The sequence below is a fragment of the Hypanus sabinus genome, chromosome 9, assembly GCF_030144855.1.
Source record: "Hypanus sabinus isolate sHypSab1 chromosome 9, sHypSab1.hap1, whole genome shotgun sequence".
In the NCBI taxonomy this organism is placed as follows: domain Eukaryota; kingdom Metazoa; phylum Chordata; class Chondrichthyes; order Myliobatiformes; family Dasyatidae; genus Hypanus; species Hypanus sabinus.
The window spans coordinates 21,448,811-21,472,687 of NC_082714.1; the positions used below are offsets into that span (position 1 = coordinate 21,448,811).

The 23,877-nt window shown below is 43.9% G+C and overlaps 1 protein-coding gene and 2 long non-coding RNA genes across 9 annotated transcripts in view; 2 read left to right on the top strand and 1 right to left on the bottom strand.

The window, feature by feature from the left end:
• The window catches only part of LOC132399153 (uncharacterized), a 27,635-nt gene extending 16,481 nt beyond the window's left edge, over nucleotides 1-11,154 (top strand). Inside the window, exons 3-4 of one of the 2 annotated variants that reach the window (XR_009513889.1) lie at nucleotides 8,292-8,377; nucleotides 10,434-11,154. This is a non-coding gene — a long non-coding RNA (uncharacterized LOC132399153). Of the gene's footprint in view, nucleotides 1-8,291; nucleotides 8,526-10,433 lie in introns of those variants that run through there. The other variant, XR_009513888.1, reaches the window with a different exon arrangement.
• LOC132399154 (uncharacterized) lies at nucleotides 9,774-20,556 on the bottom strand. The gene is made up of 2 exons (XR_009513890.1): nucleotides 20,359-20,556; nucleotides 9,774-10,530 (listed from the first exon to the last, which is right to left on the bottom strand). It is a non-coding gene; the product is annotated as an uncharacterized LOC132399154 (long non-coding RNA).
• Nucleotides 20,557-20,668: 112 nt separating this feature from the next.
• Nucleotides 20,669-23,877, top strand: part of rmi2 (RecQ mediated genome instability 2) — a 66,735-nt gene continuing 63,526 nt past the window's right edge. For 2 of the 6 annotated variants that reach the window (XR_009513887.1, XM_059979210.1), the window contains exon 1: nucleotides 20,669-20,998. Coding sequence is in view for 4 of the 6 variants with exons in the window: in XM_059979210.1 (XP_059835193.1) it covers nucleotides 20,713-20,998 (286 nt within the window). In the remaining 2 variants the exon portion in view is untranslated. The remainder of the gene's footprint in view (nucleotides 20,999-23,877) is intronic. The other 4 variants (XM_059979212.1, XM_059979211.1, XR_009513886.1 and 1 more) reach the window with 2 other exon arrangements.

The window sequence follows — 23,877 nt, forward strand, 5'->3', positions numbered from 1 at the left end:
AATGCCACCCCTGCCAGTCCAGAAGTGTGACTGGGTGTACAATGGCTTGGACGTCAGAAATGAGTGTTCAGGTGATGACTAGGCAAAAAGAAACAAGCTCCGGAACCAGTTGGTCGCTCGGCCATTCAGAGGTGCAAAGCTCAAAGATCTGGGCTCATCTCAGTCTCGGTGCTGGATACAAGCTGGAAGCCAGCGGGTTCACCACTTCCTTACAGTGGTAAGGAAGGCAAATTCAGTGTTAGAATTCATTTTGAGAGGACTAGCACGGATGCAATACTGAGGCTTTATTGAGCATTTGGTTAAGAGAATGAAGGGGGGATCTCATTGAAGCCTATTGAACATTGACAGGACTAGAAAGAGTGGATGTGAATCAGAGTCAGAATCAGGTTTAGTATCACTGGTATTTGTCATGAAATTTGTTGTGATGCAGCAGCAGTACATTGCAATACTTTATCATAAAATAACTAAATTACAGTAAGTATATATTGGAAACTTAAGACCATAAGAGATAGGAGCAGGATTAGGCCATTCAGCCCATCGAGTCTGCTCCATCATTCCATCATGGCTGATCCTGGATCCCACTCAAACCCATGCACCTGCCTTCTCTCCATGATCTTTGATGCCCTGACCAATCAGGAAACTTTCAACTTCTGCTTTAAAGATTCTCACGGACTTGGTCTTCACCGCAGTCTGTGGCAGAACATTCCATAGATTCGCTACTCTCTGGCTAAAAAGATTCATTCTTGCCTCTGTTCTAAAAGGTCGCTCCCCAATTTTGAAGCTGTGCCCTCTGGTTCTGGACACCCCCACCAAAGGAAAAATCCTCTCCGCATACACCCTATCTAGTCCTTTCAACACAACACCACACGGTGGTGAGGAAAACAGGAAATCAAGTGGTTGTTGAATCTCCAACTGGAGTGCAGTATGCAAGGAACCCCACACATGTAGGAAGTTCAACACAAGAGAGACTTTGACAAACGGGGGAATTCAAGAATCTGACAATGAGTTACCAGGGCAGCAGGAAAGTACGATGGACATCTATGGACAATATATGTCCATAAGTTTCACAGTGAGCAAAAGCCATTACCAGACATTGAATGCAAAGACAAACCAGTAGACAGACCTCAAACAATCTCTGAATTTTAATGATTTTGTACTGAAGTAGAGCTTTAATTCATGAGTTTTGAAACAATGAAAGCTATTGTAAGTTGAAAATGAAGTTTTCATTTTTCAGAGTTATGAAGTTGAAACAGAAAACATGTTGGTTATAGTCATGCTTATCAAAGAATATGTGTTGAATTGACATGTTTAAATCTGCAAGTTAAATGTGTTCTAAAACATTGAAGTTCATTTCTCAGGAAAGCAGGGATGTCATTATTGAAATGGTAAGGTCTAGTAATGTAGTTTGACACTTGTCAGGTACGGTGATTATGTCATCAGTCGGGGACAGAACAACATGATGTGAGGGAGCATGGAAGTGAGAATGAGAAATAAAGACACATTCAGAACATGAAGCGTCGAGTCAACATATCTGCACTATCTAATTAGGTACTGAGATAATTGGAAATACACAACACTTGTATTTTGAGGTTGTGACCTTTGGTCGTAGACTCCTCTACTATAGGAAACATCCTTCTAACGTTAGTAAGACCAAAGAGTTGATTGTGGACTTCAGAAAGGGTAAGATGGGGGCACACTCATTAGTCCTCATCAGGGATCATCAGTGGAAAGGGTGAGCAAGTTTGAGTTCCTAGCTGTCAACATCTCTGATGGTCTATCCAGGTCCAGCATATTGATGCAGCTACAAAGAAGGCAGGACGGCGGCTATATTTCATGAGGAGTTTGAGGAGATTTGGTATGTCACCAAAGATACTGACAAATTTCTACAGGTGTACCATGGAGAGCACTCTAACTGGTTGCTTCACCGTCTGGGATGGGGGGAGGGCACTGCACAGGATCAAAATATACTGCGGATAATTGTGAACTCAGTCAGCTCCATCATGGGCACTCGCCTCCCCAGCATCCAGGACATCTTCAAGGAGTAATGCCTCAAAAAGGTGATATCCATCAATAAGGACCCCCAACACCCAGGACATACCCTCTTCTCATTGATACCATCAGGAAGGAGGCTCACACTCAGCGATTGAGCTGAGGAATAGTTTCTTACCCTCTGCCATCAGGTTTCTGAATGGATGTTGAATCCATGAACACAACCTCACTACTTTTTTCCCTCTTTTTGCACTATTATTTAACTTGACGATTCATAGGTTGAATCTGTGGTAAAGAAGGCAAATGCAATGTTGACATTTATTTCAAAGGGAATACAATATAAAAGCAAGGAGGTAATGTTGAAGCAATTGTGAGGGAGAGATATCCCATTCCAACTGCAGATGAGAATAGTCAGGCTGGACTTAGAGAATTCTCGACAGTTTCGGACCCCATATCTCAGCAAGGATATGTGGTCTTTGGAGAGAGTCCAGAGGGGGTTCACAAGGATGATTCAGGGAATGAAAGGGTTATCATATGAGGAGCCTTTGGCAGCTTTGGGCCTGTAGACACTGGAATTTAGAAGAATGTGTGGGAACTCATTGAAACCTACCGAATGTTGAAAGGACTAGATAAGATGGATGTGGAGAGGATGTTTCCTCTGGTGAGGTGTCCAGAACTAGAGGGCACAGCCTCAAAACTGAGGAGCGACCTTTTAGAACAGAGGTTAAGTGGAAAAACACCTCACTTCTGTGGAGTTTTGTAGTTCACAAGCCTCCATTACCGCTCGCACTCTCTCCTCAGTTGGTCGGATGCCTTTCTGTGATGAGAGTTCCCATGGAAATTAAGACTGCCCACATTGAACTGATTTCTCCAGGTTGAGTGCCATTCCACACTCTGCCAGTCTCTGTAAGATAGCATGCGGTCTCTCATCATGCAGATTTTGGTTAGGCACATGTACAATCACATCATCTGAGATATTCTCAACTCCTTCAATTCCAGCTAAAGCATTTGATATCTCATGCTGGTACTGCTCACTGACTGAAGACACACCAAATATCAGTCTCTTGTACCTATACACCCCATTATGCACAGCAAATGTGGATATCTCTCTGGATTCTGGAGTTAGTTCTAGCTGGTGGTGATAACCCCATCTCAATATCTCATCTGCAGCTGGAATGGGATATCTCTCCCTCACAGTTGCTTCACTTGTCCATCTCATGTCTTTGTTGGGTTTTGGTAAAATTACTACTGGGTTAACCCAAGGAGTTGGGCCTTCAATTTTCTCAATAATTTCCATTTTCATCGGCTGTTCAACTTTTTTTCTCAACAGCTTCCGTTAAGTTGTAAGGTAGGCGTCTGAGTAAAAGGCTTTACCTTTGGATCAATGACTGATCTGCTTACTGTTCAGCTTTTCTACCCCTTCAAACACTTCTGGGTACTGCAGCCAAAGTGACTGTTTAACATCTATCACTACTGACACATTTTCTCCAGTCTTTAACAAACCTAATTTTAGAGCTGTTTCTCTAGGGGTGTTTCACCGCTGCCTTTTATCATGAGGAACTCTGCCTGGTCTGTTCTATTTCCAATACTGATTTGGCATTCAAACACCCCCTCAACCCCTAGAATATGGGTACAGCTTTCTCTTCTGCTTAGAAATAAATGAATGGCACTTTACCTCTCTGATGTATGTTTTCCCCACACATTTTCACCCAGTATGTTACTTCTGAATCTACTAACATGCGCAGGTTTATACCCTTTACGTAAAGTAATTTTTTCAGATGATTGTTTCATTAACAATAAGTGCAAATTTCTTCTGTCCATCCTCAGCATGGTTCACTTTTTGTGATTTTAATCCTTTTGACTGGCACATTTTTGGGAAGTGGTCTTTTCCAGTGCATTTTCTGCACGTCTGTCCACGAGCTGGACACTTTGGGACTCTACTCAGGTGATATGCGTTTCCACCTCTGTGACATTTCCTATCCTTTGTATTTAGAGACTTTCTTTCCCCCTCTGTCTTTTTGCCATGTATTGTGCCCTAACAATGTAAAACGTGGTGCACGGTCTCTGGCTGGCTCCCTTGGAGTGACATGGCTGACAATTGTTCCTCTACTTGTTCACATTGTAACGCTATTTCCAGAGTGCAGGCAAGTGTTAGACACTGCATATTCTCCAGTAGTTTTCTCCGCACATAACCTGAGTTACATTTTTGCACTATGGCATCCCTGATTTGGTTGTCTGCGTCAATTAGAAACTTACAGCCTTCTGCTGCCTGCTGAAGACGAGTAGAGAACTGTTGAACCATCTCACCTTGTTTTTGGGCAGGCTGATGAAAATGCTTGCCAGGCCAGTGCTGTGTTGACCTGGGGATGAAGTAAGCATTCAGCACATCCACTTCTGCCGTGTAATCTGTGACTTGTCCCGTGTTTGGTAGTGTTGAAGATATATCCTGCACATCTGGTTCCTGCCAGGTGCAAAAGTAGTGCTCCCTTTCTTTGTTTTGTATTATCGTCCATTATCAGTCCTTTACCGTCAGCATAAAGTTCAAATGGGTTGAGCCAACACATCCAGCTCTGCCCTGGTGTAGCTGGCTCCGTAAATCATTGGAAGTGTTGGATCCCGGATTTCTCCATTCTCATCAACTAATGTTAAACTTACTTTCAAAGTCTGTATCCTCTTCACCACTGTTGTGTATTTGCAACCTGTCTCAGTACTTAATTAGATAGTGCAGGTATCATGACTCAATGCTTCATGCTCTGAACTTGTCTTTATTTTTCCTTCTCCCTCCATGTTCCTTCACATCATGTGTTGTTCTGTCCCCAACTGATGACATCATCACTGTACCTGACAAGTGTCAAACTACATTGATCAACCTTACCATTTCAATACACGACAACAAGGATGTCCCTTTAGAACAGAGATAAGGAGGAATTTCTTTAGCCAAAGTGTGGTAAATCTGTAGAGTTCATTGCCATAGTCTTATAATTCAGTTAAAATGAGAAGTGCTGTGCACTGACACTGTAAATGTTTGACAGATTTCTCAAAAGAACAATTGTGAATTAGATGGTTTTATTAAATGCTTCAAAGAAGCTGAGCCACAGGACCTCCTGTTAACACCACTCTTACTGCCTTATCCGAGATCCTGGGATGGATTTAAAAGGAATCTCATACATCCTGGCTGTGTTCCACTGCACTGGTTTTCAAAAATATTTATTGCAGTTCTGGTCAGAATTAACAGATAAGCAAGTCATATAGAAGCTGGGGAGTGATGGCATTGAACTGAGAATGCACAATGCACTCAAAAACCTTAAAAAACAGACCAGAGAGAGAGCTGGACTTGGAAAGAACAACTAGGTTGAATGTAGACTTTTTGAGGTTGACTCCTTTTCTCTTCTAGTAAAGACACTTGGCATCAAGAATGATTGGTCTCTATTTTAGTTTTTGGTTTCTGAGGTAACTAGTGATGCAAATGTCACTCCACTCTTCAAAAAGGGAGAGAGTCAGAAGGAAGGAAATTATAGGCCTGATAGTCTGACCTCAGTGGTTGGGAAGATTTAGAGTATTATTAAGGATGTGGTTTCTGGGTACTTAGAGGCACATGATAAAATAGGCCGAGGTCAGTATGGTTTTCTCAGGGGAAAATCTTGCTTGACAAATCTGTTGGAATTCTTTGAAGAAATAACAAGCAGGACAGACAAAGGAGAATTGGTTGATGTTGTGTCCTTGGATTTTCAGAAGGCCTTTGACAAGATGCAACACATGAGGCTGCTTAACAAGCTACGAACCCATGGTATTACAGGAAAGATTCTAGCATGGAGAAAGCAGTGGCTGATTGACAGGAGGCAAAGAATGGGAATAAAGAGAGCCTTTTCTGGTTGGCTGCCGGTGACTAGTAATGTTCTTCAGGGGTCTGTGTTGGAACTGATTCTTTTTACATTATGTGTTAATGATTTGGATGATGGAATTGATGGCTTTATTGTAAATTTTGTAGACAATATTAAGATGGGTGGAGGGACAGGTAGTTTTGAGGAAGTAGAGAGGCCACAGAAGGGCTTAGACATATTGGAAGAGAAGGCAAAGAAGTGGCAGATGTAATACACTGTCAGGAAGTGTATGGACATGCACTTCGTAGAAGGAATGAAAGGGTTGACTATTTTCTAAATGGAGAGAAAATATAAAAATCTGAAGCAAAAAGGATTTGGGAGTTGTTGTTCAGGATTTCCTACAGGCTAATGTGCAGGTTGAGTCCATGCTGAGAAAGGCAAATGGCATGTTAGCATTTATTTCAAGAGGTCTAGAGTATGGAAGCAAGGACATAATGTTGATACTTTATAAAGCACTAGTGAGGCCTCTCTTGGCGTATTGAGAGCAGTTTTAGGCCCCTTAGAAAGGATGTGCTGGCGTTGGAGAGGGTTCAAAGGAGGCTCTCAAAAATGATTCCAGGATTAAACGGCTTGTGATATGAAGAGCATTTGAGGGCCGTGAGATTGTATTCACTGGAATTTAGAAGAATGAGGGGGAACCTAATTGAAACCTATCAAATAGTGAAAGGCGTTGATAGAGTGGATGTCGAAAGAATGTTTCCTCTGCTGAGAGTGACCTAAGACCAGAGGACACAGCCTCAAAATAGAGGGCATCGTGTTAGAACGGATATGAGGGGGAATTTCTTTAGCCAGAGACTGGTGAATCTGTGTAATTTGTTGCCACAGGCAGCTGTGGAGGCAAAGTCTTTATGTGTATTTAAGGCAGAGGTTGATAGGTTCTTGACTGCTCAGAGCATGAAGGGATACGGGGAGAAGGTAGGAGATCAGGGCTGAGAGGCAGAATGGATCAGCCTTGATGAAAAGGCAGAGTGGACTCGATGGGCCCAATGGGGTAATTCTGCTCCTATATCTTGTGGTCTAATGGTCTTTTGTCAATATGACCTCTCCCCATCCACCAATGACCATAATTGTCAGGCTGTTTACATGCTCTTCTGGATCGTGAGAAATTTCCTCCAGTTAAACAAGGAGAAGACTAAAGGTACTGATGCACCATCAATAACTCTCGGAGACGTGAGGCGAGATATGGGCTTTTTAATTGGCTGGAAGAAAGAACAAGCAGCAAGTGACCACCACACAACATCCTGGAGACTGAGGCCGGGGCTGTGCCCCCAATCGCCTTTATACCGGGGTCCGTGGGAGGAGCCACAGGAGCAGTCAGCGGGGGGGGGGGGGGTGGCATGTCCAGACAGGTATATGTAGTTCACCACAGGTTCCCTGCTACATCTCCTTTCCTGGCAAATGTCAGAAAGTGAAACCATATCATTTACAATCCTGCTGTCACCATCGAGCATCAGATTAATTTAAATTACTTTGCAAATTGTCATTGATAATGCCTATTCCTACTTTTATAACTTTGCAATTCTATCTCTGGCTCACTTTATCTACAGTCAACTCTATCACTCTTCTTGTTGTCAGCTCTAGATGACTATTCAACTCATTTCTAGTTGTGCTGCCTTATTCTACCTTTGTACATTACAGGGCAAATAAATAACATCATGCATTTTTTTGTCTGATAAGATAGAGAGAGGCGTATTTACAAATGAAAACCAGCCACAGGAAACTCTGAACACAAGAGATTCTACAGATGCTGGAAATCCAGAGTAACACACAGAAACTGCTGGAGGAACTCAGTGGGTCAGGCAGCCACTATGGAGAGGAGAAAAGCATCTCAGCCTGATGCAGGAGGAAGCCAGAATCGAAAGATTAAGGTTGGGGAAGGTGCTAGTTGAAGCCAGGTGAGGGGGTAGGTAGGTGGATGGAGGAGGGGGGATGAAATGGGAAGCTAAGAGGTGTAGTTAGAAAAAGTAAAGGGATGAAGAAGGACTCTGATAGGAGTGGAGGTTGGAGCATAGGAGAAAGGGAAAGAGGGGTACCAGAGGAAGGTGGTAGGCAGGTGAGGAGAAGAGGAGGGGTAAGAGGGGAATGGAAAGGGAGAGAAGGGGAGTGGGGTGAAATCAGCAGAAGAAGGAGAAATTGATGTTCCCGCTGTCAGGTTAGAGGCCACCCAAATAGAATATGTTGTGTTGCAGTCTGAGAGAGTAGAGGATGCCATGGACCGACTTGCTGGAATGGGGACAGGGAGTGCAAGGTAAAATGGTTGCCCCTGGTTAATCCTCACTGTTGCGGATGGAGCGAAGGTGATCAACAAGGCGGTTCCAAGTTGTACTCCTTCCCCTCCCTCCACCCTTATCTGGCTTCTACCCCACTTCCTTTCCAATCCTGATGAAGCCCGAAGCATTGACTCTTCATTTCTCTCCACAGATGCTGCCTGACCTGCTGATTCCCTCCAGGATTTTGTGTGTGTTGCAAAGGAAAGTCTGATCAGTCTCATTAGAGAACTGATTTTGGTGAATAACTAAAACTTAATTAATATGTGAAAAAGTAATAACTTGAGATAATGGAATTGCTAGGATCTTGGTGTATTATTGCATTTCTAATAATATTAATTCACTCTTATTGTTGTGTCAAGCTCTTAATAAAGTCCTAATGACGTCATTAGCATTGTGATAATCGTTTTCTGTTGATCTCACTGTGTAGGGTATTACTGAGAAAGGAGTGTGGTTTTGATGAAGTAACTCCATTCTACAAATTCCCCAGTTCAAGAGAATTTGAATATAGAAGCAATGACGTAGTGCTAAGGTTTTATAAGGCATTGGTCAGACCTCACTTGGAACATTGTGAGCAGATTTGGGCCCCTTATTTAAGAAAGGATGTGCTGGAATTGGAGAGGGTCCAGAGGAGGCTTACGAGAATGATCTTGGGACTGAAAGGGTTAACACTTGAGCAAACGCGAGGAAACCTGCAGATGCTGGAAATTCAAACAACAACACACACAAAACGCTGGTCTTGGCCCGAAGCGTCGACAGCGCTTCTCCCTATAGATGCTGCCTGGCCTGCTGTGTTCCACCAGCATTTTGTGTGTGTTGTGTTAACACTTGAGGAAGGTTTAATGTCTCTGGGCCTATGCTCACTATTGTTTAGAAGAATGATGGTATATCTCATTGAAACCTACCAAATATTGAAAGGTCTAGATAGAGTGGACAAAGAGAGGATGTTTCCAATAGTGGGGAAATTTAGGACCAGAGGACACAGCCTAAGAATAGAAGGATTTCCTTTTAGAACAGAGATGAGGAGGAATTTCTTTAGCCAGAAGGTAGTGAATCTGTGGAATCCATTGCCAAGCTGCGGAAGCCAAGTTAACGGGTATATTTGAAGCCGAGGTTGATAAGATCTTACTAAGTAAGGATGTCAAAGGTTACGGGAAAAAAGGGAGGGGAATGGGGTTGAGAGGAAAATAAATCAGAGGTGATCAAATGCCAGAGCAGACCCAATGTGCCAGATTGCCTGATTCTGCTACTATTTCTCATGGTCTAAACATAGTTGGGTTGCCTTAAACAAGGGCAGCATTGCTTTCCATTTGTTTGACCGGTATTATGAACTGAGCTGATGTATGGCCCTTTAGCTACTGTACTTCCTTCCACACATTTAGCACTGTACCGGGAAGCATAGGGTGACTCAGTCTTACGATGGAAAGTACCACCACGTAGAAGTTGTGATATGACAATGTTGAGTGGGGGAGGGGTGTTTCTTTACTGATTTTCTCATTATGATGTGACAAAAATGAGTAGAGTGTGACGTTCAAATAGTGATTCAGCAGTCTAGAGTCTAGACCCTTCAGTGCTGCCTCCTCATACGCAAAGTAAAAAACTTTAGTGTGGCTGTTGTAATCTGATTTATGGTGTAGAGTGGAGGATGGTGTAAAGTGTTTGTGTTCATTTATCTTTTCCTGTTCTGATTGATTTTTTTTTTTGCATCGCCTATACTTCTCTGCACCTTAAAGTCATTTGCTTTTTATCTTGCTGCAACAGTTTTTTTTTTGCAGACCGGTAGCTTACAGTATCACAATAGCAGTTTCTCATTCATCATACTTCAAAAAAAAACATTAGCCTAGATTCTGAGTTTGGTAATGGAGAAACCACATTAATTGTTAAACTTACAGAAAGACCCTGCTGCCCCTCAGCACACATGTCTGAATCCCCTGCCAACTCCCCGATTCAGAGATACACTCTCACCCTGCACTGTGGCTGTTTCACAAATTTATACTACTGTTTGTTTTTATTATAATAGTATCAGTAACATTATACCTTCTTCCATAAACATTCACCTCACACTTTATGTCAACCTGTCAGTCGTCAGGCCGTGCCACAAACTTGTGCTAATATTTTGTGACTGGATCATAGCTATATGTACTGTGTTTTGCAGCTTGGCCCTAGAAGAATGATGTCTCATTTAGCTGCACTCAGTTGTACGGTTGACTGACAATAAACTCAAACTTGAAAGTTGACAGTAAATATTCAGTCAGCGTTGTAACTTTAACTTCCTCGATCTTTCCATTATTTTTAGACAATTGCCATCTATAGGTGATCTCTGGCATCCTGGAAACTGGAATCACCGAGCAGGCTAATAAAGCCTATCATAAAGAGGTATCCATGAAGCAAATCTGAAGTAAAAATAAAAACAGACTATAATTAATTTTACACTAATTTTCATTAACTTTAGAAAGCATGAAATAAAGATACTTGTTGTATTCAAGGAGAAATTTAAATATCATAAGCAAACTTACAAATAAACTAGTGTTCATTATTTTAAATATTTTTTCTGTATAACAAAATTATTATATTTCAATATTATGATTTAATTTTCATGAATACAGGGTTTTGTGATTGTAACTGTATTTTTAATACAATGTATTTGGTACTATTTTATGTTTTTTCTTTTGAGTTATATATCTCGTGCTCTGTATTTCTTTATGCAGAAACTAATAAAAATATTGAAAGAGAAATATTTATGGGAAGTTTTAATATAAAATGGAGCAGGTGACAACTATAGTCATTAAATGAGTTACTCCAGACACATTCAATAACACTGAATTTGTTCAATAGCTCTTACAGTGAGAATGCATTGAGGTCCATGTCAAATCATTGATTTGGCATTGATTGTCAGAGAAGACTGCAACAGGCACTCCGACGTGGAGCAAAGTTTAAGTGACCGAGATCGTCTGAAGTCCCAAATTTAAATGAACAAGTGCAGGTGCTACATGTTACTGTCAGTTTTACAGAATGGCGATGCCAGGTTCTCTCTTTACGTTTGCAAATTCTGACCTGTGCACCAGAGGTCGTCACTGTGAAAGTTCATTGCCTCAGCTACTGGTAGTTACTCTGCATATTGCTGTTATTGGTGGGTAGTTTGTTCATTCTGTTATGGAGGTCTTGCTGAAAATATTTGCTTTTGCATTTGCAGAGTGGATTTTTCCTTTTAAAATGTTTCTTTGACAAATCCACCATTCTACAATTTGGATGATGAGTAATTTGTATCTGGAATACTCAGTATTTTGGCATTTTCACTTGTAAATGCCACTCCTTCTCCACACATCACTTAGAGGGGAGATGTATCATCACCAATGATTTTCTCATCCTTGTTCTTGTTTTTGTGGGTGTGTATCTTATGTGAGCAGGTGGTCATTAAAATAAAGTGGCCACTTTATTGGGTACACTTTGTGCTCATTAATGCAAATATTTAACTAACTGATTTTGTGGCAGTAACTCAATACAGAACACAGTGCAAAAACACACAAAAAATCCATTGAGGGGCAGTTCTGTGGGCGAAAATGCCTTGTTAATCAGAGAGGTCAGAGGAAAATGGTTCAAGCTGATAGGAAGGTGACCGTAACTCAAATAAGCATGCCTTACAACAGCGGTGTACAGAAGAGCACCTCTGAATGCACAACATATCGAACCTTGAAGTGGATGGGCTGCAGCAGCAGAAGACCTCCAACATATATTTGGTGGTACAGGATATACCTAATAAAGTGACCACTGTATCTATATCAGGATGCCTTTCCAACCATTGTGAAAGAGTGTGCAATGTAAACATTAGCACATAAAGTGTTTGCTAGGTGGACCAGATGGACAATCTAAAACATAAAGTAGACAACTTATTTGTCAAACACAAGGAAATCTGCAGATGCTGGAAATTCAAGCAACACACACAAAATGCTGGTGGAACGCAGCAGGCCAGGCAGCATCTATAGGGAGAAGCGCTGTGGACGTTTCGGGCTGAGACCCTTCATCAGGACCCTTATTTGGCATGGACGTTTGGCCAAGGGCCTGTTTCTGTGCTCATTTGCTCTGAGTTACATTAAATAGAAATAAATTAATAGTGCAAAAGATGAATAACGAGTTAGTGAGGGGGTGAAGAAGCTGCTCCTAAATTGTTGGGTGTGTCTTAGCTACTTTAAGTGGCCAATTAATCTACCAGCTTGGTTGAGGAGAAAGCCAGGGCAACAGGAGAAAACCCATTAGGTCACAGGAAGACAGTGCAATTCCATACTGATGGTACTGGAGGTCAATAAGGAACCTGGGATTGCGAGAGCTGCAAGACAACTGCCCCAGAAGCTGCACCACTGTTATGCCTAATGACACTTCATCTGGTTCTGCCTGGCTGTGAAAAGCACGTCGTTGGTGCCTCGCGATGGTACAATGACACACTGACTTCATCTGAAAATACTTCCTTGGCAAACATCAGAATGTCCCGGCTACAAATCTTCCCACCCAGAAAAGAAGGGTGGCATTCCAATAGCTATCATTTTCCCTTTTTTAAAAATGCCTCCAGTATTAGCTTCGGAAAGGTCGGCAGGAATTTCTTCAGCGTGTCAGATTTTCAGGAGCAGAAAACTGAGCCGTTTTGTTGGTGTCTCTCTATCACTTTCAGCATTTTAACTGTTCTATCACCAAGGCCTGATGCTTCATCTTCCAAAAGCAGAATTTCCCAGTGATCAAGCATTTTCATTTTGATTCCCATTCCCGTTCTGATGAGGCCGCCCCTCAGGGTGGAGGTGCAACACCTTACCTGAGTAACAGTTTATCTGGACAATACCTTATACATCTGAGTTTGGGTAGCCTCCAACCTGATGGCATGAATATCCATTTCTTCTTCTGGTAAGAAATGTTTTCCCTCCTTTTCCTCTCTTGTTTGATTCCCTACTCTGGCCTCCTACTTCTTCTCTTCAGAGTTTTGTGTGTGTCACTCCAGATTTCCAGCATCTCTTGTGTTACAGATGCTTCATTGTTCTTCCTTATCTAAATGATAGTTATCTGTTCAAATGTTGAAGGGTTCTGGGAATTTTACAGATTGGATTCTAAGGGACATAGCAACAGTTGTTTCTTGGTTTGGAACCATTCCTTCCAATGTTCTTTGAAAGACCTTTTTGTCTTCAACAAGGTAACCACTACTTTCAGACCTCAGTAGCATGTTTTCCTTATGGCATAGGTGTTAAGGGCTCACAGGTTTGGTCTATACGTGGTCTAAGCCTCACAGAGAATGAAACTTTGCTTATCATGTTAGTAGTTATTGCACTTCTTTTTGCTTTGTCCATTCACTAATTTTTATTATATTCTCTGTCAGACTTTCATTTATTCTATGATGATTCTTGGACTTACTGAGTATGTCTGCAAGAAAACGAATCTCTAGGTTATATTTGGTAATGTTTATGTATCTCCAGGTTCAGGAACTTTTGTTGCAAAATTTCCAATGATCAACCTGCTCCCAGTGGTACTGTAACCGTATAACTGGTTAAGACATCATTCACTGCTTTGATTAATGAGTTTGGGCAGCCAACCATAGTAACTCAACGACGGAGTCAACATGGTTTATGTACATAGAACAGTACAATACAGGAACAGAGCTTTTGACCCTCAATGTTTGTGCTGGCCATGATGTTTACCTAAGCAGCTTACCTGTTTGCACATGGTTCATATCCCTCCATTCCCTGCCAAACCATGGGGCTGTGTAAATGTTGCTGGCACTCCTGGCAGCATCCAACACTCTCTGTATACAAGTCTAACCTTGGAAATCTCAGAATTAGAACCAGATGTCATTGTCACTTATATGGCGTGTTGCTGTTCTGCATCAGCAGGACAGGACAAAAACATAAAAGGACCGTAAATTACAAAATAAATAAAAAGTGCAGAGAAAAGAATAAGAGGTAGCACTTGTGGGATCATGAACTGCTCAGAAATCTGATGAGGGAAGAGAAGCTGTACCTGAAGTGTTACTGGACCTCCTCCCTGATGGTAATAACAAGACTTCATAAGCACCTCGCACAAAATACTGGAGGAACTCAGCAGGTCAGGTAGCATCCATGGAAAGGAATAAGCAATCAACGTTTTGGGTCACGGCCCCTCTTCAGGACTGAGAAGATGCCAGAATAAAAAGGTGGGGGTGAGGGAAAGAGGCTAGCTTGAAGCTGATAGGAGGAGCCAGGTGGGTGGCAAAGTCAAGAACTGGATAAGAAAAGATCTAATAGGAGAAAGGGAAGGAGAAGGGAACCTGGGGGGAAGGTGAGAAGAAGTGGGGAATGGTGGAGGGGGGTAAGAAATTGATATCGATGCCATCAGGTTGGAGGCTACCCAGACTTTACATAAGTGTGTTGCTCCTCCACCCTGAGGGTGGCCTCATCTTGGCACAAGAGGAGGCTTTGGATAGAGAATGGGAATTAAAATGTTTGGCCACCAGGAAGTCCCACTTGCGGCAGATGGAGCGGAGGCACTGAATGAAATGGTCCCTCAATTTCAGATGGGTCTCACTAATATTAAGAAGGTCACTTTGGGAGTGCCAGAAAGCTTAGATGACCCCAGCAGATTCACAGGTGAAGTGTTGCCTCACCTGGAAGGACTGTTTGGGGCCCTGAATGGAGGTGAGGGAGGAGGTGAATGGGCAGGTGCAGCATTTAGGCCGCTTGCAGGGTTAAGTGTTAGGAGGAGATTAGTGTGGAGGGACGGATGGACAAGGGAGTCATGGAGGGAGTGATCCCTGCATAAAGTGGGGAGGTAAAGATATGTTTAGTGGTAGGATCCCTCCGGAGAGGGCGGAAGTTGTGGAGGATAATGCGCTGGATACGGAGTACAAGAGGGACTATGAAGGCGGGGTGAGTGCAGATAAATGGGAATTGGAGAAAATGCCAGTGAGGGAGGCATCAATAGTAGAAGGAGAGTTGTGCCTGTGACGAAGCTGCTGCTTCTTGTGATCCTATTCATTGGTGCCTCCATTTCTGTATTTCAACCAGTCAAGATGCTCTCCACTGTACATCAATAGAAATTTGTTAGAGTCTTTGGTGATATACCAAATCTTCTCAAACCCCAAATGATGAAGAGGCACTGGAATGCAGTCATTATGATTGCATGGTCCTCCGAGACGTTGGCACCAGGAACTTAAAGCTGCTCACCCTTTCCATTCTTGAATCCTGGACTTCCTGTCAGATCACCAGCAGGTGGTAAGAGTGGGTTCCCTCACCTCTGCCCCTCAGAGCTGTGTCCTGAGCCCCCTCCTTTACTCTCTGTACACCCACGACTGTGTCACCACCCACAGCTCCAACCTGCTAACTAAATTTGCTAATGATATTACATTGATTGGCCTAATCTCAATAACTAGGCAGCCTACAGAAAAGAAGTCATCACCCTGACACAGTGGTGTCAAGAAAACAACCTCTCTCTCAATGTTGCAAAAACAAAGGAGCTGGTTGTGGACTACAGGAGGAATGGAGACAGGCTAATCCCTGCTGACATCAATGTATCTGGGGTTGAGAGGGTGAACAGATTTAAGTTCCTCATCATACACATCACCAAGAATCTCAAGTTTCTCTGTACGTACTGGCTGTGTGGTGAAAAAAGCACAACACAGCCTCCTTCACCCGAGACGGTTGTAGAAATTTGGTATGGTTCTCCAGTTCCTGTGGACTTTCTACAGGGACACAATTGAGAGCATCCTGACTGGCTGCATCACTGCCCGGTATGGGAACTGTACTTCCCTCAATCGCAGGATTCTGCAGAGAGTGGTGCAGACTGCCCAGCGCATCTGTAGATAAGAACTTCCCACTATTCAGGATATTTACAGAGACAGATGCGTAAAAAGGGTCCGACAGATCATTGGTGACCCGAGCCACCCCAACCACAAACTGTTCCAGCTGCTACTGTCCGGGAAACGGTACCGCAGCATAAAAGCCAGGACCAACAGGCTCCGGGACAGCTTCTTCCACCAGACCATCAGACTGATTAATTCACACTGACACAATTGTATTTCTATGCAATATTGACTGTCCTGTTGTACATACTATTTATTACAAATTACTATAATTTGCATATTGCACATTTAGATGGTGTCGTAACATAAACATTTTTATTCCTCATGTAAGTGAAGGGTGTAAGTAATGAAGTCAACTCATTGCTACTCCCCAATGACAACTGGTGTGCATTGTCCCGATTCCTGATTTCTGAAGTCCACAATTCATTCCTTGTTCTTGCTGATGTTGAGTGCTAGGTTGTTGTAACACCACGAAACTAGCCGATCTAGCTCAGTCCTGTACGTCTCCTTCTTGGTATTTGAGATCTTTCTAACAACGGTGGCGCTTCCTGCAAATGTATAAATGGCATTGGAGCTGTGCTTAGCCACACAGTTAGGAGTGTGAAGAGAATAGAGCAGGCGGGTGAAGCAGGTATCCTTTGAGGCACACCTGTGTTGATTGTCAGTGAGGAAGAAGTGTCATCACCAACCTATCCTGACTGTGGTCCCCCAGTGAGGAAGCTGAGGATCCAGTTGCAGAAGGGGGTAAAGAGGCCCTTGTATCGAAGCTTGCTGATTAGTACTGAGAAGACGATGCTGCTGGACACTGACGCCAGTGTATGGTTTGCTGCTGTCTCAATGCTTCAAAGCAGAGTGGAGAGCCAGTGAGGTTGTGTCCACTGCAGACTTGCAGCAAGTCCACATCCTTGCTTAGGTAGGAGTTAATCCTAGCTATGACCAATCTCCCAAAGCACTTCAGCAAAGAATGCTTCTTTTTTTTCCATACAAAATATCTTCGTTACAGATTCAGTGTTATATATACAAAACAGTGACTAACACAATTACTTCACTACAAATAGACAATACACATTAAACCACAATGTTTCTGTCTCTATCAATGATGGCAATTACCACCCCCCACGCGGAGCCCAACGGTCCCGGAATGCCTCCACGGTCGCCATGGACTGCGCGTGTTCCTTTTCAATATTTACCCTGGCATGAACATACCCCCTAAACATTACCAGGCAGTCTGCCTGGGCAGATCCTTCTGCCACCCATTTCCAAGACCCATGGATGGCTGTTTTTGCCAGCCCCAGGAGCAAGTTGGCAAGGACATCCTCATCCCTCCAAGCCCCCTCCGTACTGGATGACCATATATAAATAAGGTGGGGCTAAGATGCAACCAGAAGGCGAGAAGCAGCCCACGCAGTTATGCACAAAAGGGGCTGCAGCCTCACACACTCCACGTACATGTGGAGAACAGGTACACACTCTCCTCCAGCCCACAGAAGTGACATGCAGCTGGGAGATCCATGTACAAACTAGACAATTTATTACAAGGCACTGCTCTATGCAGCAGCGTCCAGCCCACATACAGGGACCTCAGATCGGAGTTGTAAGATGACCTTGAACACACTAGCCGGAGGTCAGCACCGGTTTTCCGTACCCAGACAGGTACCTCATTGGATCCGAATGCTCACCTCTCTTGACGGATGTTCTGATATCAGCTTTCAAGACAGAGATCAGAGGGTCGTCGATCGCTGTGGGGATTTGCATGGGTGTGGTGTTGTTCTCCTTTTCAAAGCATTCATAAAAGACATTGAGCTCATTGAGGGGTGAAGTGTCATTGCCATTTATGCCATTAGATTTTACCTTATAAAGAAGCAATGGAATTCAATCTTTGTCACTGGTGCCATGTATTGCCTTTTTACTCTCATGATGGTCACATCTGGACTTCTTGTAGATTTCTGAATTGTCAGCCTGGAACGCCACAGACTGTGAGACTCCTGGTTCCTCCAGGGCTTTTGATTTTGGAAAACTTGGTATGTTCTCAAAGGTCTTGCACCTTATAGTTTATTTGCACTGCACTGTCTGTATCTGATAGACTTTGTTCTGCATTGTATTGGTTTTACCTTGTTCAAACTCAGTGCACTGCGTAATGATCTCATCTGTATGGCCTGTATACAAGCTTTTCACTGTATCGGTACTTGCGACAATAATAAGCCAATTCCAATTCTATTTCCAAAGCACATTTGATGCTCCCACCCTGGCTATGATTGGTTAGAGTGTTGTTTTCTCTTATTGGCTGAGGGTAGCAGACACCAACAGAATCAACAAACTCATTCGTAAGGCCAGTGATGTTGTGGGGGTGGAACTGGACTCTCTGACGGTGGTGTCTGAAAAGAGGATGCTGTCCAAGTTGCATGCCATCTTGGACAATGAGTCCCATCCACTCCTTAATGTACTGGTTAGGCACAGGAGTACATTCAGCTAGAGACTCATTCCACCGAGATGTAACACAGAGCGGCACAGGAAGTCATTCCTACCTGTGGCCATCAAACTTTACAACTCCTCCCGAGGAGCGTCAGACACCCTGAACCAATAGGCTGGTCCTGGACTTATTTCCACTTGGCATATTTTACCTATTATTTAATTATTTATGGTTTTATATTGCTATATTTCTTCACTATTCTTGGCGCGGCTGTAACAAAACCCAATTTCCCTGGGATCGATAAAGTAGGTCTGTCTGTCTGTCTGTCAGAATGTTATACAAAATGCTGAAGGAATTCAGCAGGACAGGCTGCATCAATGAAAAAGAGTAAACAGTTGACATTTCAGGCTGAGACCCTTCATTAGGACTGGAGAAAAAAGATGAGAAGTTGGAGTAAGAAGGTGGGGGGAGGGGAGGAAGAAATTCAAGGTAGTAGATCATAGTGAAGCCAGGAGAGGTGAATTAAAGAGCTGGGAAGTTGATTGGTGAAAGAGATAAATGGCTAAAAAAAAAGGGGGGGCATCTGATAGGAGAGGACAGAATGCCGTGGAAGAAAGGGAAGGGGGATACGAGAGGGAGATGATGGGCAGGTAAGGAGATAACGTGAGAGAGGGAAATGGAAATGGGGAAGGAGAGGGAGGCAGGCCATTACTGGAAGGTTGAGAAATTGATGTTCCTGCCATCAGGTTGGAGGCTACCCAGACGGAATACAAGGTGTGCTCCTCCAACCTGAGTGTGGCTTCATCATGGCAGTAGAGGAGGCTGTGGATTGGTATGATGGAATGGGAATAGGACATAGAATTAAAATGGGTGGCCACTGGGAGATCCTGCTTTTTCTGGTGGATGGAGCATAGGTGCTCAGCGAAGTGGTCTTCCAATCTACATGGAGTCCTACCAATATACAGGAGGCCACACAAGGAACACCGACCACAGGATATAACCTCAACAGACTCAAAGGTTAAGTGTCACTTCACCTGTAAGGACTGTTTGGGTCCCTGATTGGTAGTGGTGTAGGGGCAGGTGTAGCACTTACTCTGCTTGTGTGGATTAGTACCAGGAGGGAGAACAGTGGGGAGGCACGAATGTACAAGTGAGTCATTTAGGGAAGGGAGGGAAAGATGTGCTTGGTGGGGGGATCTCATTGGAAATGGTGGAAGATACAGAGAATTATGTGCTGGATGCAGAGGCTGGTGGGGTGGTAAGTGAGGACAAGAGGAACCCTATCCCTGGTGGGGTAGCAGGAGGATGGGGTGAGGGTAGATGTGCGCGAAATGGAAGAGCTGCGGGTGAGGGCAGTATCAATGGTGGAGGAAGGGAAGTCCCTTTCTTTTAAGAAGGAGGATATCTCCTTAGTTCTGAAATGACAAGTCCCATCCTGAGAGCAGATGCAGTAGGGATAGAGGAATTGAGAGAAAGGGATGGCATTTTTACAATTAATAGTGTGAGAAGTGGTATAGTCCAGGTAGCTGTGAGAATCAGTGGGTTTATAAAAGATATCAGTAGGTAAGGTGTCTTCAGAGATAGAGACAGAGGGATTGAGAAAGGGGAGGGAGGTGTTGGAAATGGATCAGATAAATTTGAGGGCAGGGTGGAAATTGGAGGCAAAGTGGATGAAGTCAACCAGCTCCGCCTGGGAGAAGGAAGCAGCACCAATGCAGTCATTGATGTTGTGTAGGAAAGGCTGAGGAGTGATACCAATGTAGGTCCCAGTGGCCATCTGTTTTAATTCTACTTCCCATTCCAACATATCAGTCCAAGGCCTCCTCTGCTGCTGTGATGAAGCCACACTCAAGTTGAAGGAGTAACACCTTGTATTTCATCTGGGCAGCCTCCAACCTGATGGCATGAACATCAATTTTTTTTTGAATATCCAGTAATACCCCCCCCCCCCACTCCTTCACAGTTCCCCATTCCCATTTGCCTCACACCTTATCTCCTTACCTGCCTATCACCTCCCTCAGGTGCTCTTCCCTTCCCCACTTTCTTATGCCGACTTTTTGTCTTCTGTTTCTCCAGTCCTGATGAAGGGTCTCGGCCTGAAACATTTTCTGTTTACTCTTTTCCGTAGATGCTGTCTGAGCTCCTCCAGCATTTTTGTGTGTATTTCCAGCATCCGCAGATTTTTTCTTGTTTGCGAACGCACCTGTATTTTTACTTGGGTTTATAATATAGCTATTCTCTGATTGGCAGAAAGGGTTCGACCAGTAATGCGATTGGTTAGACTGGTTTCCTGATGTCATCGGCGGAGGCCTTCCTCTTGCCCTGTAATTGGTTGGTTCTGGACGACCGGCGGGGATGGAAGCGGCCTCGGGTCGCGGGCGCCTGCGGTCGCCGCCGTGCAAGGTGCTGGCTGAGCAGCTGCGGCTCGGTGCGAGGAGGGACGGGCAGCCGTCGGCGTGGCTGCTGGATCGGCCTGGCGGTCACCGGGCTCCGCTGGACGTGAGCGTGGTGTGGATGCAGGGCACGGTGCTGGAGGTGCGGCCTGAGCACAACACCAGCCTCCAGCTCCTCGACGAGACGGGCTCGTTCACTGTGGTCGGGGCGGCCGGCGTCCCGCAGGGGAGACCCTGCACCAGCCGAGGTAATGGCTGCAGGCTGGGCGGGGCTGAAGGGTCCTGGGTTGAGGAAATATATTATCTCTAATTAACTATCAGTCTCCCCTTCTTCGTGTCGCTTCACGATAAATCAGGAGGCTTTTTGGTCGATTGAGTCCATGCGGGCTCTAAAATAAATCTCATTTCAGCACTCCTCCCTTCATTTCCCTGTTATCCATTTTAATAGGTAATACTGTAGTCCTAATTCTAACCATGCACAACAACCTGTACTACGGGAATTACAGTATCCAGATGATTTGATGACCAGTGTTTCTTTGGGAAACGGGAAGAAGATTATGAGAATGAACGAACTCCCCACTGACATCAATTAATTTCAAAAGTGAGCCTGGGTTGAAGGAATTATGAGACCATGCTGTCTCTTATGTTTGACCCCACCCACCCCCCTTTCTTCACATCCTACATTTTTCATTTGGTCGCCAACAACAGGGATGAGAAAGATATAAGAAATGTTGAGAGAACGGTTTAGCTGAAGCTGCTCATCTTTATTGTAGTCATAAAGCACTACAGCACAGAAATAAGGGCTTTGGCCCATCTGGTCTGGGCTAAACTTTTATTCTGCCTTGTCCCATTGACCTGAACCTGGAGCACTGCACTCCCATCCACTTACCTACCCAAACTTCACTTAAATGTTGCAATCAAACTGGCATCCACTACTTTGGTAGGGTGTTCGACACTTGCAGCACCTTCTGAGTGAAGAAGTTAGAAACATAGAAAACCTACAGCACAATACATGCCCTTTGGCCCACAAAGTTGTGCCGAACAGGTCCCTACCTTAGAAGTTACTAGGCTTACTTATAGCCCTCTATTTTTCTAAGCTCCATGTACCTATCCAAAAGTCTCTTACAAGACCCTATCGTATCCCCCTTCTCTTTCTTCCATGCCCTTCTGTCCTCTCCTATCAGATGCCCCCCCCTTTTTTTTAGCCATTTATCTCTTTCACCAATCAACTTCCCAGCTCTTTAATTCACCTCTCCTGGTTTCACTATGATCTACTACCTTGAATTTCTTCCTCCCCTCCCCCCACCTTCTTACTCCAACTTCTCATCTTTTTTCTCCAGTCCTAATGAAGGGTCTCGGCCTGAAGCTTATATAAAGTTAAATAGTGCAAAAAGAAAAAAAAAGTAGCAAGGTAGTTGTCAGGGGTTCATTGTCCATTCAGAAATATAATAGCAGAGGGGAAGAAGATATTCCTGAACAGTGAGCTTCTGTACCACCTCTTTGATGGTAGTAAAGAGAAGAGGGCACATCCTGGGTGATGGGGGTCCTTATTGACAGATGCAGTCTTTTTGAAATATCACTCCTTGAAGATGTTCTGGATCCTGGGGAGGCTGTTGGCCAAGATGGAGCTGAGCTCACAACTTTGCAGCTGATTTCAATCCCGTGCAGTGTGCCCTCATACCAGGTGGTGATGCAGCCAGTTAGAATGCTCTCCATGGTACATCTGTAGACTTTTGTGAGTGTCTTGACACCCAAGAATTTGAAATTGCTCACTCTTTCCAATTCAGATCATTTGATGAGGAGTGGTATGTGTTCCCTTGTCTTACTTTTTCTGAATTACACAATCAGTTCATTGGTCTTGCTGACTGAGTGCAAGGTTGTTGCTGTGACACCTTGCAGGCCATGCTCTTTTCTCATTGCAGTCATCAGGTAGAAGGTACAAGTCCTTCAGGACTTGAACTGCCAGGTTCAAGAGCAGTTACTACCCTTCAGCCATCAGGCTCTTGAACAAAGGGATAACTACACTCATTCTATTTCTGGTATTCTTGCAACCAGTGGTCTCACCTTAAGGATTCTTTATCTTGTTATTTTATACTCGTCGTTTAGTACTATTTATTTATATATGCATTTGCATTTTTTGATCATTGATCCTTCACGTGTGGCTTAGCTACTAAGCCTGATGGAACCGTTTCTACTGACAGGAGAATGGACAAAGGCACCTTTAAACCAGTCACTTCATCAGATTGGGCTTATCGCTGTGGTTGGCAGCTCAGGAGAGGGAAAACTCTGATACAAGCCTCTGCTGCCTTGCGGCTATACCCACTCATAGGGAAGGCTTTGGGAGCAAACCCCGAAGAAAAATTCCAGAGCTGGAATCCCTGTGGGTGTAATGCCGACTGGCAACTCTTGCTACGTTTCTGGTACCAAACTGTATTGGGCTCTGCCGTTCCTTTGGGTTCATCAGATATGTGGAGATGGGGAGCTTACTACATGGGCAACAGCTTGCTCTCCATATTGGACTTCCCGGGCTTGTGTATCTAGATGGCTAGGACGCAATATCCATGGCTGACTCTCACCTCATTTCACTTATTCATTGATCCTGTTTACAATTACTGTTCTATAAGTTTGCTAAGTATGCATGCAGGAAAAAGAATCTCAGGGTTAGAACCATAGAACACTACAGCACAATACAGGCCCTTCAGCCCTCCATGTTGTGCCGACCCATATAATCCTTAAAAAAAAGTACTAAACCCACACTACCCCATAACCCTCTATTTTTCTTTCATCCATGTGCCTGTCCAAGAGGCTCTTAAATATCCCTAATGTTTTAGCCTCCGCCACCATCCCTGGCAAGTCATTCCAGACACTCACAACCCTCTGTGTAAAAAAAACTTACCCCTGATGTCTCCCCTAAACTTCCCTCCCTTAATTTTGTACATGTGCCCTCTGGTGTTTGCTATTGTTGCCATGGGAAACAGGTACTGACTATCCACCCTATCTATGCCTCTCATGATCTTGTAGTCCTCTATCAAGTCCCCTCTCATTCTTCTACGCTCCAAAGAGAAAAGTCCCAGCTCTGCTAACTTTGCTTCATATGACTTGTTCTCCAAACCAGGCAACATCCTGG